Source organism: Zalophus californianus, chromosome 11, assembly GCF_009762305.2.
Source record: "Zalophus californianus isolate mZalCal1 chromosome 11, mZalCal1.pri.v2, whole genome shotgun sequence".
In the NCBI taxonomy this organism is placed as follows: Eukaryota; Metazoa; Chordata; class Mammalia; order Carnivora; family Otariidae; genus Zalophus; species Zalophus californianus.
Window position 1 is genome coordinate 5,276,659 of NC_045605.1, and position 13,293 is coordinate 5,289,951.

The 13,293-nt window shown below is 37.0% G+C and overlaps 1 protein-coding gene across 8 annotated transcripts in view; it reads right to left on the reverse strand.

Moving 5' to 3' along the window:
- Positions 1-13,293, reverse strand: part of ALKBH8 (alkB homolog 8, tRNA methyltransferase) — a 50,106-nt gene that overhangs the window by 34,372 nt on the left and 2,441 nt on the right. Inside the window, exons 2-9 of one of the 8 annotated variants that reach the window (XM_027581058.2) lie at positions 12,171-12,296; positions 11,517-11,817; positions 10,304-10,439; positions 7,021-7,258; positions 4,731-4,862; positions 3,948-4,043; positions 1,943-2,047; positions 744-814 (exon numbers count right to left, since the gene is read on the reverse strand). In XM_027581058.2, the coding sequence (XP_027436859.1) occupies positions 744-814; positions 1,943-2,047; positions 3,948-4,043; positions 4,731-4,862; positions 7,021-7,258; positions 10,304-10,432 (771 nt within the window). In that variant the 5' untranslated portion in view covers positions 10,433-10,439; positions 11,517-11,817; positions 12,171-12,296. Of the gene's footprint in view, positions 1-743; positions 815-1,942; positions 2,048-3,947; positions 4,044-4,730; positions 4,863-7,020; positions 7,259-9,573; positions 9,687-10,303; positions 10,440-11,516; positions 11,818-12,170; positions 13,000-13,293 lie in introns of those variants that run through there. The other 7 variants (XM_027581057.2, XM_027581059.2, XM_027581061.2 and 4 more) reach the window with 7 other exon arrangements.

Sequence of the window (13,293 nt, forward strand, 5' to 3'; positions counted from 1 at the left end):
ACCTAGTGATGGGAACTATACAAATGCAAAACAAAACAACCTAGTAAACAGTATTCGCCTCCAGGAACAAGATCAGATTTTGAAGCAACCTCGAGTTAGATTAGATGACCTTATATTTTAAAGGTTCTTCTGGACTTAAAATTCTGATTTCTAACTAAAATTCTACCTGCAGGATGCACCCATCACTTTAAAGCATGCTTTTTCTATCTTCTTGACCAGTTCAAGTAAAGTGCAGCTTTACAAACAAGTCGATGAATAAACATGAACCTCGTATTCTTCATCTGTAAAAATGAGGATATCACCCTGTACTGCTCAGAGTTTCTGAAGGGATTGGATCGGGTGATGTATGTGAAAAAGTATCAAAATTCTGGAAACACACATTTTTTGTGTTTTTTCCTGTGGCCCGCAGTCACCATCCTTTGCCACTAGATGGCAATGCTGCACGAGTCAGGAGGGTAGTCTGCATTGCCTTCACCAGCTAGAAGCGAAATGCGCAAAAAAATGTGTAAACAACAGGGGTTTTCCTACCCTCTGATCAGCTGATGGATAAAACTTCAGACACCTGAAAGTAGAGGCTGTGATAATTTTACATTCTATAAGAAATGAAAGTACTAATAGCACCTTTACTTCTCATGTTTAAATCCTAACTCGTTTTAATTAAGAAATGTGGGAAATCCCATGAAAACAGCATCGTATAAGGTAAGACAGTTGTTGATGGCTAATGAAAATGTTTGAACATTTACCTCTGACCCCAAACTGAGAGAAACAATCTCATCTTCAAAAGCAGAATGTGTGTCAATATGAGCAGGAATTCCTGGGATAGAAAATAAAATAACAGGTCACTTCATTTTTCCTTTCAGTAGACTTAAGATACATACAGCCTCACACTATACTGGGGAGAACACTGTCTGGTGTTCTCAGGAAGGTACTGTAATTTTAGTTAAAAGGAAACATCTAGGGTGAATGTGACTACATAAAATCAAACTAAATCTGAACTAAAAGTATCTCTACTTAGTGTTGAAGAGCCACTGGCAGTCCATTCTGAAACCAAGACGCGAGAGTCACTGCTTGCCTGAGGCATCTACCCAATCCCAGCCCAAGAGAACATGTGACAGATAAATACCAAAGTCATGTTTGCCCGTGAACACGGGATTCCCAAGTACATGCAGAACAAAAGCAAGAGCCAGGTGTGAAGACTAAGCATATCAATCATTCAGATATGGCTCCTTCCATCAACTTCTCAACTACGTTAACTGAGCATCTCCCAAGAAAAAGGATTTGCTACGTGGTAAGAGCATACAAAGCAGGGAAGACATATCCCTGTCCTCAGGGAGCATACAGACCAACAGAGAGACGGACAGGTAAATACGTAATTACAATACATTATGATAAAAGCAGGAAAAAACCCAAAACCCCACAATGTCTGCCATTGATAAAATCCTTAAGATCATTTCATGACTACAAATATCACATGAAGATGCTGCTAATAAGTGCAAAAAACTCAGGAACCGAAAGGTTTTTACTAACATATCATCCTAGAATTGTCTTCACATTCTCAGGGGAGAAAGAAGAGCAAGACCATCCAACCAAGCAGCCTTCTTCTGGTATCTGCCAATTATGTGGTTCTTCTACTACACATGCTTCCTATGTCTTTGAAACAATCTCCTCCCTCTCTAAATGAAATGTTGAGAAGCAAACAAAAAAAAAAATCACAAATAGCAACTGTGCCAGCCTACTTATCTACACTTTGAGACAGGAGTTCCTCAAGGGATTAACATGTAGATCTGCAAGGGATTAAAGTCAACACAGGTAACAAACATAAGCAAATTATTGCGAAGAGTGAATTTAAGCTAAAAAAATCATATCTTTGATTTTAGGGAGTTAAAGAATCCACTCAGTTATGAAATATATGATTGCAATGTGGAAATAAGAAAATACTCACCATGGCCAGGTTCATACTGGTTAACAGTCAATTGGTCGGGTTTGTGTTTAATGAAACCTTCTTTCAACCACTTCTCCAGAATGCTATCCCAAATGTCAGGAAGACCTGATGTCAGTAATCATAAAGATAAAACATTAAAATATTTACTTTGCATGTTTTACTCAAGAATAAAAAAAAGCCTCTGTGAGAAAAATCACACAGCTTTTAGTTTAGCCGTCAAGGTCTAAATATAACAATAAACCCATAAGACAAAACAATAAAAACAAAAGCTTCAGAATCTTTTAAAGTTACTTTATTGATTTTAATCAAACAAAATATCCAAAAGAAAAATTTTGCTCACAATTCTGGCACTTTGTAAAACAGCAATAAAATTATAAAATTTACTCTTACATGCTGGAAATTAGCCTGACCACTCTTTCTTGTTATTTAAAATTATTCCACTTTTTAAAATTAAATTTAAATTTAATTTACTTATTCTCTAAATCATTTCCTTTTTTTAAATTTTCTTTTTCTTTCTTTCTTTATTTATTTTTAAAAGATTTTATTTATTTGACAGAGAGAGAGAGACACACAGCAAGAGAGAGGGAACACAAGCAGGGGGAGTGGGAGAGGGAGAAGCAGGCTTCCCGCTGAGCAGGGAGCCCAATGCGGGGCTCGATCCCAGGACCCTGGGACCATGACCTGAGCCGAAGGCAGACGCTTAATGACTGAGCCACCCAGGCGCCCCTAAATTTTCTTTTTATTTAAAAAGCAATCTCCACACACAACGTGGGGCTCGAACTCATGACCCCAAGATCAAGAGCTGCTCATTCTTCCAACTGTGCCAGCCAGACACCCCTAAATTAGTTCCTTTTAAAAAACAGTTTTTGGGGCACCTGGCTGGCTTAGTTGGAGGAGCATGTGACTCTTGATCTCGGGATGTGAGTTTGAGCCCCACTGATTCCCATGTTAGGTGTAGAGATTTCTTAAAAAATTAAAATATTTAAAAAACAAAAACAAACCAGTTTTCAAAGTAGAACTAACTTACTTTCACTGGAATCAGAAATGTTATGAGGGAAAGTAAGCCCTAAGTAAGATTCAAGTCCATCAAGTAAATATAACTCCAACACAATCCTACCAAAGGTTTAATATCCAGATCATACAATAAAATCTTATTCATCAAATAGTCAACCCATTAGAAAAAAACTGGCAAAGGATATGAAGAGGAATTCACAGAAAGGTAAATTAAAAATGGCCAACCTCACTAGTAATCTGGAAATTATAAAGTTGAAAGTTTTACAATACCACATGTTGGTGTGGGTGGGGGCAGGAGGTACACGCTCGGTAAGGATAGGTCAATACAGCTGAGTTGGGGACAGTTTTTCAGTACCTATTAACATCTTTAAATGAACATAACTGACACAACAATTCTACTACTTAGCAGTCTCCCTTGAGAAATTCTTGCTTACTGCATAAGAGATATACACAAAGACATGCAGAGCATCACTCCTTATAAAACTAGAAATAATCTAAATGTCTACCAACAGGGAGCTAACGGAATAAGCCACTACTGAACACTGAATACAATGAAAATTCAGGCAAGATCTCCAAGACATTCAATAAAGGGAGAAGAACAAGTTGGAGGCATACATGTAACATGTGAACACACAACATATAATACTCAGTATAATACTACATGTTAACAACTACATACTTTTACAGTATCTCTACTGGGATGTAAACTCTTTGTCACAGCACATGGACTCACCTGTTAATAGTACTACCTCTGAGAAGAAGCACGGGAGTAAGGCTGGGGTTCAAGAGGAACTTTAGCCTTAGCTATATGTATCCAGTTTTTATAACAAAACTGCACTACGTATGTAATTTAAATGTTTTAAATTTAATCAGCTATTTCAACAGTTTACCTAGAAATGATAAATGAAACAGTATATACTATGACATACTTCCAATATATTAAATCTTTCTTTTCTGAGCCAGCATTTGTCATTTATTAGCAATTACTTACCCCCAGGTAATGGCTTGTCTTTATCTACATTGTTGTTCTCATAGCGGAATTCATAACCAAAATGCTTTACTCTCCTGTGCTTTAAGCATTTTTGACCTAAATGAAGAAAAGAAAGTAAACTATTTGAGAGAAAAATACCTGCATTCCTTTGTCTGTTTCAAAGTCAAAATTGTGAGTCAGGATTCCTTTAGTAATGGTAATTTTTGGTAACTGCTAAATTACTGTCTTTAATAAAAGTAACCATTCTACCTCATCTCTGCTGTTCTTTTCAGTCTAAAATGGTAACAAACCCTTGGAGAGTTTCATCCCATCAACCCGAAAAAGTCAAACATGGATGCTGCCACTCACAAGACCTTTTATATCTGGAAAGAGTCAGAGGAACTCTAATTTGCAAATATCTGCAGGAAGTTCTTACTGCATTTCGGCAGCAAGGTACTGAGCTGCTGATCCCGCACCGGAAATGTGCCTGGTGGGGGGCGGGGGGAAGGGGATCAAAGAAGATAATGTATGTAAAAGGGCTTTATCAGTGCAGGCTCTACAAATGTTAGCTAATAAATATTAATTAGTTTGGAGCTTAAAACTGATAGCTATATAAATGTCATTTATTATTAATGCCCCTAAGAATTGTTGGCATGACTTGCCTAATATTAGATCTAGGCCACTCAGTAATTTTGAGGAAATATTAGAAATTTCAGTAAAGCAAAGGAGGAGGAGGAAAGGAGAAGCATTAGCATGGCATTTTGCAGAGACATTTAAATATCAAATTTGAGAAGTTTCACTTACCATTATGATTGTCTATATCCTCTGTCCAGTTAACGCTTTCCAAAAGGATTTTCTCATCCTCAGAAGAAATAATTTCTTCTACTACCATGAGGCCTGGAGGTAAAGCCTGAAGCCCCAACTCTTTCCATTGTGCTGTGGGAAACCAAAACAAAACAGTCACATACAAAACTTAGAGTTCCTAAATACAAATAATTCTGTCCAGGGGCCATTTACCAGTTCATAGAAGTCCCAATCCTCATATTCAGAAATAAGAATGCTAAAGGCACATGACATAGGAAAATACAAAAATAAAAACCAAGATAAAGATTATGGTACACTGTATCCACCACAATTACCAACAGCAAATAAAACGGTATTTACTTAAATATTATTTGAACATGATTGAGCTACTTTTTAAATCTCACTAAGAAACAAGGTTTGTCATAATATCTACAGTTTGCCATTCTAGCCAGACCGTCTCTAAATATTGAATACAAAAATTTAAATGCTCATTTTTGCCCTTAGATTCTTGATACTAGCTAGGTATGGTCCAGTAACAGAAAAAGGTAAAACAACAAAAAACGTATTCTAAAAAACTAAAAATATCATCCTATGAAGAATTATTTGGTATATATTAAATAATTTAAGTCCCTGTGCCCTTCAAAGTTTAAGATAGTGTAGCTGTGAAAGAAAAAGAAAGAATTTATGATTAAAGGGAATAATGCAATTCACATTTAGGGATCTCATTGTTCATGCTACAGACATGATTTCTAAAGCTTTTCTGCTGAAGAGTTTTCATCCTTGAATCACTTAACATAAAAATTCACAAAAACAATAATATAAACGTCTACTAGATTTTATTACTATTTCAGAAATACAAATAGTGAATCACCTGATAAATATTTATTAAGTGTTTACTACATGTCAGGCATTATATTACTTATTCAAATTATGTAAGGAAAGCTTTGAGGAAAATTCCTTAAAGACAGGTAATTTATACTACAAGTAATTCATACTTAGTTTTCTAAAAATTGTATTTTTTAAAAAAAGAATTAAAAACACCCCTTGTATTTCTTACTCAGTGGCTCTCTGGTAGCAGTTATCAAAACCAGAATCAAAACATTTGTGACACAGTTTTGTTCTCTATTTGTTTCTACTAGGATTTATTTCCTAACAACAGCCTTGGAAATACACCTGGATCTAATGTGGGATTTCAAATAAAGAACACCCCAGAACTCACTTTGTGCAATATCTTACAGAGCATTCAACATACTGACTAGGGGACAACCCAAGGACAATACTTTCTGATTAAAACTTACTCCCAAACCATTCAGTTTTCAAAAGCTGATCATAAACACATATAGAGATAACATACGTTTTAAAATCTAAAGCTTATGTCAGATTTTAAATTAAATACATACAGATACTGAGAATTATAACTCCTAAAATATATCTTTAAAAAGTCTTTAAAAGTTTCCTCTGAGTCTTATTTTACAAAAACACAAATTCGGTCAGATTGTCCTCACATACCCATTCCCGGGGTATCTGAACAAAACATTAAGTTGCCTAAGTTAGGTGGCAAATGAGTATAATGGGAGACCAGATGTCTACATCAAAGTTCATCTCAATACATCTTATTTCCATGGGACAGTGGTGAAAAGATGTAATCATCTCTGTAGCAGTTCTGTATAGGGGTCTATAAAGCTTTTATTTAAATTGATTTCCTTAAAATTTAATTAAAAAACCAGTTCCTCAATCACACAATCACGTTGGACAGTGCAGCTAGGAACATACAAACGTTGCCATCATCACAGAAAGTTCTGCTGGACACGGCCACCACAAAGCTTTAGGAATCCTCGGTGGCTAAAGGTGTTCCTCCATACGGCAAGCTTGGCACATGATCATTCGGATCACAATTGATTCCTAAGCGATTAATTGAAAGCTTCTGGGGAGACTATAAAATTGGTAATCTGAATCCCCAACATTAAATTTTGAAAAGCACAATTAGGTAGCAGGATTCTAAAGTAAGTAACACAGATAATAAATATATTGCTGGGGTGGTAGGCCCAGCTCCTTAAAGGCAGGCTATGTCTAATCCACATCCCTTCAATGATTTGCCCCATGCCTGGTACAAACTAGGTGTGTAAAGAGTGTTTGTCAGACAAAAAGGGGCTGCTTAACTGAGGTCCTGTTTGGTTTCACAGTAACTCCAAAAGAAAAAAAAAAAGAAAAGAAAGGAAAGGAAAGGAAAAGAAACAAAACTCACACAAAACCAACGACTATTTTTTAAAAGATACCTGTATACTAATACCTTTTTCCACAAAATTCAAGTACAGAATGATCTTTTGTCCTAAATCATCCACTATTTCTTTTCCGTTGAGGGTGACATAGGCTTCCTTAGCTTCTTCTGCAGTTTTGTATCTCACAAATGAGTAGGGCTTACTAGGTGGCATTAGGAGAGCATCCACCAGGCCACACTTCTCTAACACTGGGACCAGCTGGTTCCTACTCACATTGTTACCCAATCCACCATTGGCAACAACCAGGCTCTTTAAAAAAACAAAAAAAGAAAAAAAAAAACATGAGCAATTAGTATCAATCCATTTATTTTCAAATAAGATTTTAAAATAAGATTTATTAAAATAAGATTATTTTTAAATAAGATTTCCACAAAGATGTAATTAGGATGGGAAAAAAGGTTTTCTTATGGTGGTTATTTGGGTTTCTAATTTCATACATAGTATATAAATTAATTTATTAAATATTGTGGATTAAAAAGTATACCTGTGATATGAATACTACTGATTTTTAAATAGACTTTGCAGTAAAATATTCCTTTCTTAATGGCTATACATACAAATTAAAATGTCACATTTATTACTGCTTACAAGTTTAACACAATGAAAGAGAAATAGGAGACAAGGAATAGGGGTCACATAATACTTCTGCCAGCCAATACCTACTTTGACCTACTTAATCCTCATTAACATAACCTTCACAACAAGCCTACAAAGTGGTAATATTAGTCCCACTTCAGAGTAGACACTAAATAGCAGAAAAATTAAGTTATGGTAGTGATGGGGGAGTTGGGTTTCAAACCTATTTCTGTCAGTTTTCAGAATCCACACTTGACATAACCATGATACAATGTTACTACAGTTTCTACTGAACACAAAACAGGAAAATTTTCCTCTGTGTCTGAGTAATTCAGTCATTTTGCAATTAAAACTTTCTCCTTAGTTAAATTTCATGCTTATGCTTACTTCCTGTTATCTGCAGTCCTGCACTAAACTTTATTCAAGGGGTTTGTCGGGGGGTGGGGGGAGATGTTTCCTATTTTTATTCTGATGCTTATGGCCTAGCACCTCTTATAAAACATTCTACACAGTGTTAATATTTTTAATTTATAATCTATGACTTCTAAAAGCTTTGTAGCAGAAGAGAAGTAAACCGCTGATGGCTTACTCTTAACAGTTTTACCATTTACACCAGGTATTGACAAACTTTTTCTGAAAAGGGCCAGACAGTAAATATTTCAGGCTTCTCAGGCAAGTCTCTGTCACATACTTGATTTTCATTTTCAACAACCCTTTGAAAATGTAAAACTCATTCTTAGCTTACAAGCCAGATTTGACCTAGGGACAGTACTCCGCCAACCCCTGATTTATATACAAAGCTGGAGATTAGAATATAATGTATTAAGTTTCATATACACCAAATGGGAATATCTAGAAACTTGTTTTAATAGATTATTATAAAACTGGATGAGAAAAGTAAAGCTCTGTGCTGTCACGGAAGACCCCATACTTTGCATGTTTGCAAATATACACATTCACATGATGAACAAATACAATAATACAATGATATAAAACATGGTATAAAATTTAGTCTAAGATGGCTTGCCTTGGACCTCATTCAACAGGGTTTATAAATTAAAGTACTAAAATAATTTGGTTATATGCAGCCAAAGTTACAAAAATATTTCTATATTCCCAAATCTAAGGAATTGCAAAGGTGATATAAATGTCAAGGGCCCAATACCCCATCTAGAGAATGAGGAGCATGGTGAGGTACAACCTGAGGAATACTAGTGGTCCTCAAGGATGCTAAGTGATCTGTGGGCAATTCTAAAGGCAAACCACACCAAAACAAGCGCAGAGGGGAGGAAAGGGAGGAATTTATTTTCAATTGCATGTGTTACACAATATAATTAAAAGCAATAACTGTCTTATCTATACTTGTTCAAGCAAGCAATTTTCCCAGTAATATGAAGTAGAGAATTCAGAATTTTTTTTAAAGTTGTCTTCAGTCCTGACAATTTGAGGACCACTGCTCTAGAAAAATCTCACAATGGCTATAAATTTGCACAAAGGCACGTATACTTATAACACATCACGAAAAGAACATTTGTTCTCTCCTGGATAGATAATATGCAATTAGAGGTTCTCCTAGAATTTTATTCCTTTCTTGTAAAAATATTGTGGAGAAAAAAACAATCAAGCCCAAATAAGAAGACAATTTAGAAGCCATGAAGGTGAGGTTAAAGCTCCAGAAATCTAAAAAAACAGATCCACTAGCAACAGCTTCAGAGGCAGAAAAATTATAACCCATTTCTTTCTTTACGCTTGTCTTCACGACCCTAGAAGGAAAAGAAAGCAAGTTATACTTGGGAAGAGAGGAGCAGAGATCATGTCAGTTTAATCTTTTGAACGCCTCACAGCCTCGGCGGCTCTTGGCAGAAACAGTACCGCGTGTGCATCCACATTACTTCTAATCTATTACGTATACTAACCTCTTTATAGGAGTTTGGTTTAATTCTCTGAAGTCATTAATACTGTGTTGAATCTAAGTATGGGCCTATTACCTGCTAAACTTAAATCTCCCTCCACAGGGGCGCCCGGGTGGCTCCGCTGGCTGAGCGTCCGACTCCTGATTTCGGCTGAGGTCATGATCTCAGGCCCCGCATCGGGCTCTGTGCTGAGCATGGAGTTTGCTTAAGTCCAAGTCTTACTCACAGTCCAAGAAGTCTCACAGTCCCTCATACGTATAATTAACACATAATATATTATAATATAATATATATATGTTGAATTATTGCCATTAGAAAATGAAAAGGTTTTGTAAATAAGGTCTAATAAATTAAAACTGTTTTATAGCACATAATCAAAATACTTTATAACAAAAATGAAGTTAGGAATAGAGGGGAAAGACTACATTAGGATATAAAAGAGGTTTAGGTTTAGTTTTCTGTTCAGCCACCCTATCAAAGGACATACCACCTGTCAGAGCCTTAGTTCTCTAACCCATCATGTAAGAATTCCTAAGGAATTAAATAATGAATGGAAATATGCTTCGTAAATTCTGTTAACATATACCCACCACTCCCTCCAGTTCAACCAACACGGTGAATGGAAATTCAAACTATGTCCCCAAAATAGAAAGTTAGCAGGTCCTGTCAGGTGTATACTGAATAGAGACATAACACAAGACTGAACAATCACAGCCTTCTTCTCCGAGCAATTATTAACAAATATGACTACAACACGTTAACATGGCGACACGGCTACATTCAAACGGTAATAGTTTTAGGTTACCTGAGTGGCATAGGACACTGTCTCAATGCCTTCGTGTCTCAGCAAAGTATGCCTGGCTTTAATCTGTTTCCTCAAGAACTTCTTCTCAGTTTTATTGAGTTTGTAACTACTTTGATGGTCGCTGTCCATGACAGAACTGGGGGGAAAAAAAAGGTATAAAATGTCAACTTTAAGAACCCTAGTGGAAGTTATAACAATGCTATTCATATATTCTATAGTTTATACATATTTCTATGTGATCATTTTTTAAAATGCTTACTTTACTTTTCACCAACCAAGAGAAGTGAAAACAAACTGATGCCTGGACAACAAACGGGTATTTAAGAAGGTAACAAAAAAGCAAGAACATCAAAAAAGCAAGAGCATCTCTGAGGGTTGTACAAAATGTTCCAATGCTCTATTAAGTGCACTACATTACCCATAGGTAATATAGCCCCTTACTCGTGAAGTCCTAGGTAAAATGTGCCACAGACAAATTTCACAAACATAAGGTTAGGAAAGAAAGAAAGAAGAAGAAAGAAAACAAAAAATTCAGACTATATGGTATGATTCCATTTACATAAAGTTCAAAACCCAAAAGTAAGCCATATGTTGCTTAAAAATACACATATAGCAAAACGCAAAGAAAAGCAAAGAAATAATAAACACATAATCCAGGAGAGAAGTTATTTCTGGCGGGAGGGGAGGAATGTGATATAAAAGGGACATACAAAAGCATCAAAGGTATTTCTTAAGCTATATGGTGATTTAGGTGTTTTTTTTATTTTTTAAGCTGTACACATTATATAGATTTATATCCATAATTTTTTAAATACAGATATAAGAACCCCATAGAACTGTGTTTTCCTTCTACTAAAATATGTCAGTCAGCAAGTAGTTACTGAGCACTTTCCCACAAAGGCATTCACACTATCCAAATCAACACCCTACATCATGCTTTATTACAGTGGCCCATTTATTTTAGTCACAGAATTTAACATAATTTGTAATGATTCGTTTGTAGCTTAATCGAGCAGGAATGCTAGACGTAGTAGGTGCTCAATAAAAATGTGTTGAAGGGATAAATGAGTGATAATGGGCAGATACACACGTGCCTATTTATGGTCTGAGCACTCTGCAGCCTACAACTATAATACACAGTTCGTGCTTTCAACAAGTTTAGAAATTAGTTGAGGAACACAAACAAACACTAAACAATGAAAGAATAACATACCTTGATATAACTGTTAACTGTACAGTCTTTCAATGTGACATGAATTAGAAAAAAAAAATGATCGTTGTTAACTGGAAAAATCGGGGAGAACTTCAAAACACAAGTCGACCTGAGCTGAGCACTGAAGGGCAAGGGGAATACGGAGTCATCTGGAAGGGAGGTATCCAGTGAGGCAATAAAGAGCAGAAGCTAGAAACAGACATGGATGCGTCTGGCAAAGACAGTGAGAGGTAGGCATATTTTTTTTAGAGCAGAGACTGTTGGCTGATCCACCGATGCCACTCTTCACCCGCTTGAATGTCTTCAAAGTTAGCAAACAAAATAAATTTAGGAAGTTAAATAAAATCATACTCCAAAACAGCTCATAAACAGCCAAAACTCTAATTACTACTCTTTATGTCTAGAGAGAAAATGCTGACTCGACTGAAAGAGCAGCCAGGAGCTAACTTGACTAAGCCACAGGGTGCGTGTGAGAGGAACTGAGGCCAGAGCAGCAGGCCAGCGGGACAGCCTCACAGGGAAGCCAGGGGCAGGAGGATCTGCAGTAAGCCGGCCTGGCGAGTAGCAACAACAGGCCGCTGCCCACACGCAGGGAGGCTGTAAGAGAAAAGGAAACCAGAGAGACGCGGGAGGACCAAAGAAAAGTTCTAGTACCTTCCGTAGGACTTGGTGACTACTGATACATGAGGGAAAGAGGAAACACAGATCACCTCCTAACAGGACAGAGCCCAAGTGACCGAGACCATCAATGGCATTCGGAAACTGGAGAGTCCGAAGGGTCTGAAAGAGAGACAGTAACGAGGAAGGGAGGTAATGAGTAGGGCTGAGGATGTAACAGCTCTGAGGCTCTGGTGAGATACACAGTCGTAATGTCTGGCTGGCAGGTAACAGCAGAAAGTGGCTAAAAGGAAAAATCAGGTTAGAAAGCTTTCCGTGTCCTCATTAGACAGGAAGAGGGTAGTTGGTCAGAGATCTCTGACACCGCACTGATTATAACTATTTGTTCTAATGTTTGGCCCCTTCCATTGGACTTAAGCTCTTTTGACAAGGATTAAATCATAATTTTCACTGCTTCCCCGGTCTCCGTGAGTGCTATGAGACAGTTTAACACAGTGTTTAGGGGTCCAGGTTCTACATTCAAATCTCAGCTCTACCACTTACTAGCTGTACCATGCTGTGTGAGTTATTTATTTCTGTGCTTGGGTTCCCTCACGTGTAAAATTGGGCTAATAGTGCCTGCTCTTGGCACATAATTCCAACTAAAACACTAGACCAAACTTGACCATGGCTTCTAGCAGCATAAAGCAATGTCCCTAGGATGTCCCCAGCTGACTGCCTGAGAAAACTAAAAATGCTGCCAGGAAATTTAACTATTTGTTCTAGCAACACCTACTGATGGGCCCCTTATCTCCCTTTCCTAGAGCATTTACTAAAAGGGGATCACATTTGTGAATATGTTATCTCTTGCAACTCAGAAGTATCTCTCTCAGAGCACCTGGGTGGCTCAGTCGGTTGGGCATCCGACTCTTGATTGCAGCTCAGGTCATGATCTCAGGGTCACAGGACTGAGCCCCCCATCGGGCTTCATGCTAAGCAGAGTCGGCTTGAGATTCTCCTTCTGCCCCTCACCCCCACTCACGCACTTGGATTTTCTCTTTCTAAAATGAATAAATAAATCTTAAAAAAAAAAAAAAAAAGGAAGTATTTCTCTCAAAGACCTGAGAGTCATTGCTTTGAAATGTAATCATCAGGAAGGACAGGGCCTGTTTCCCAGTCT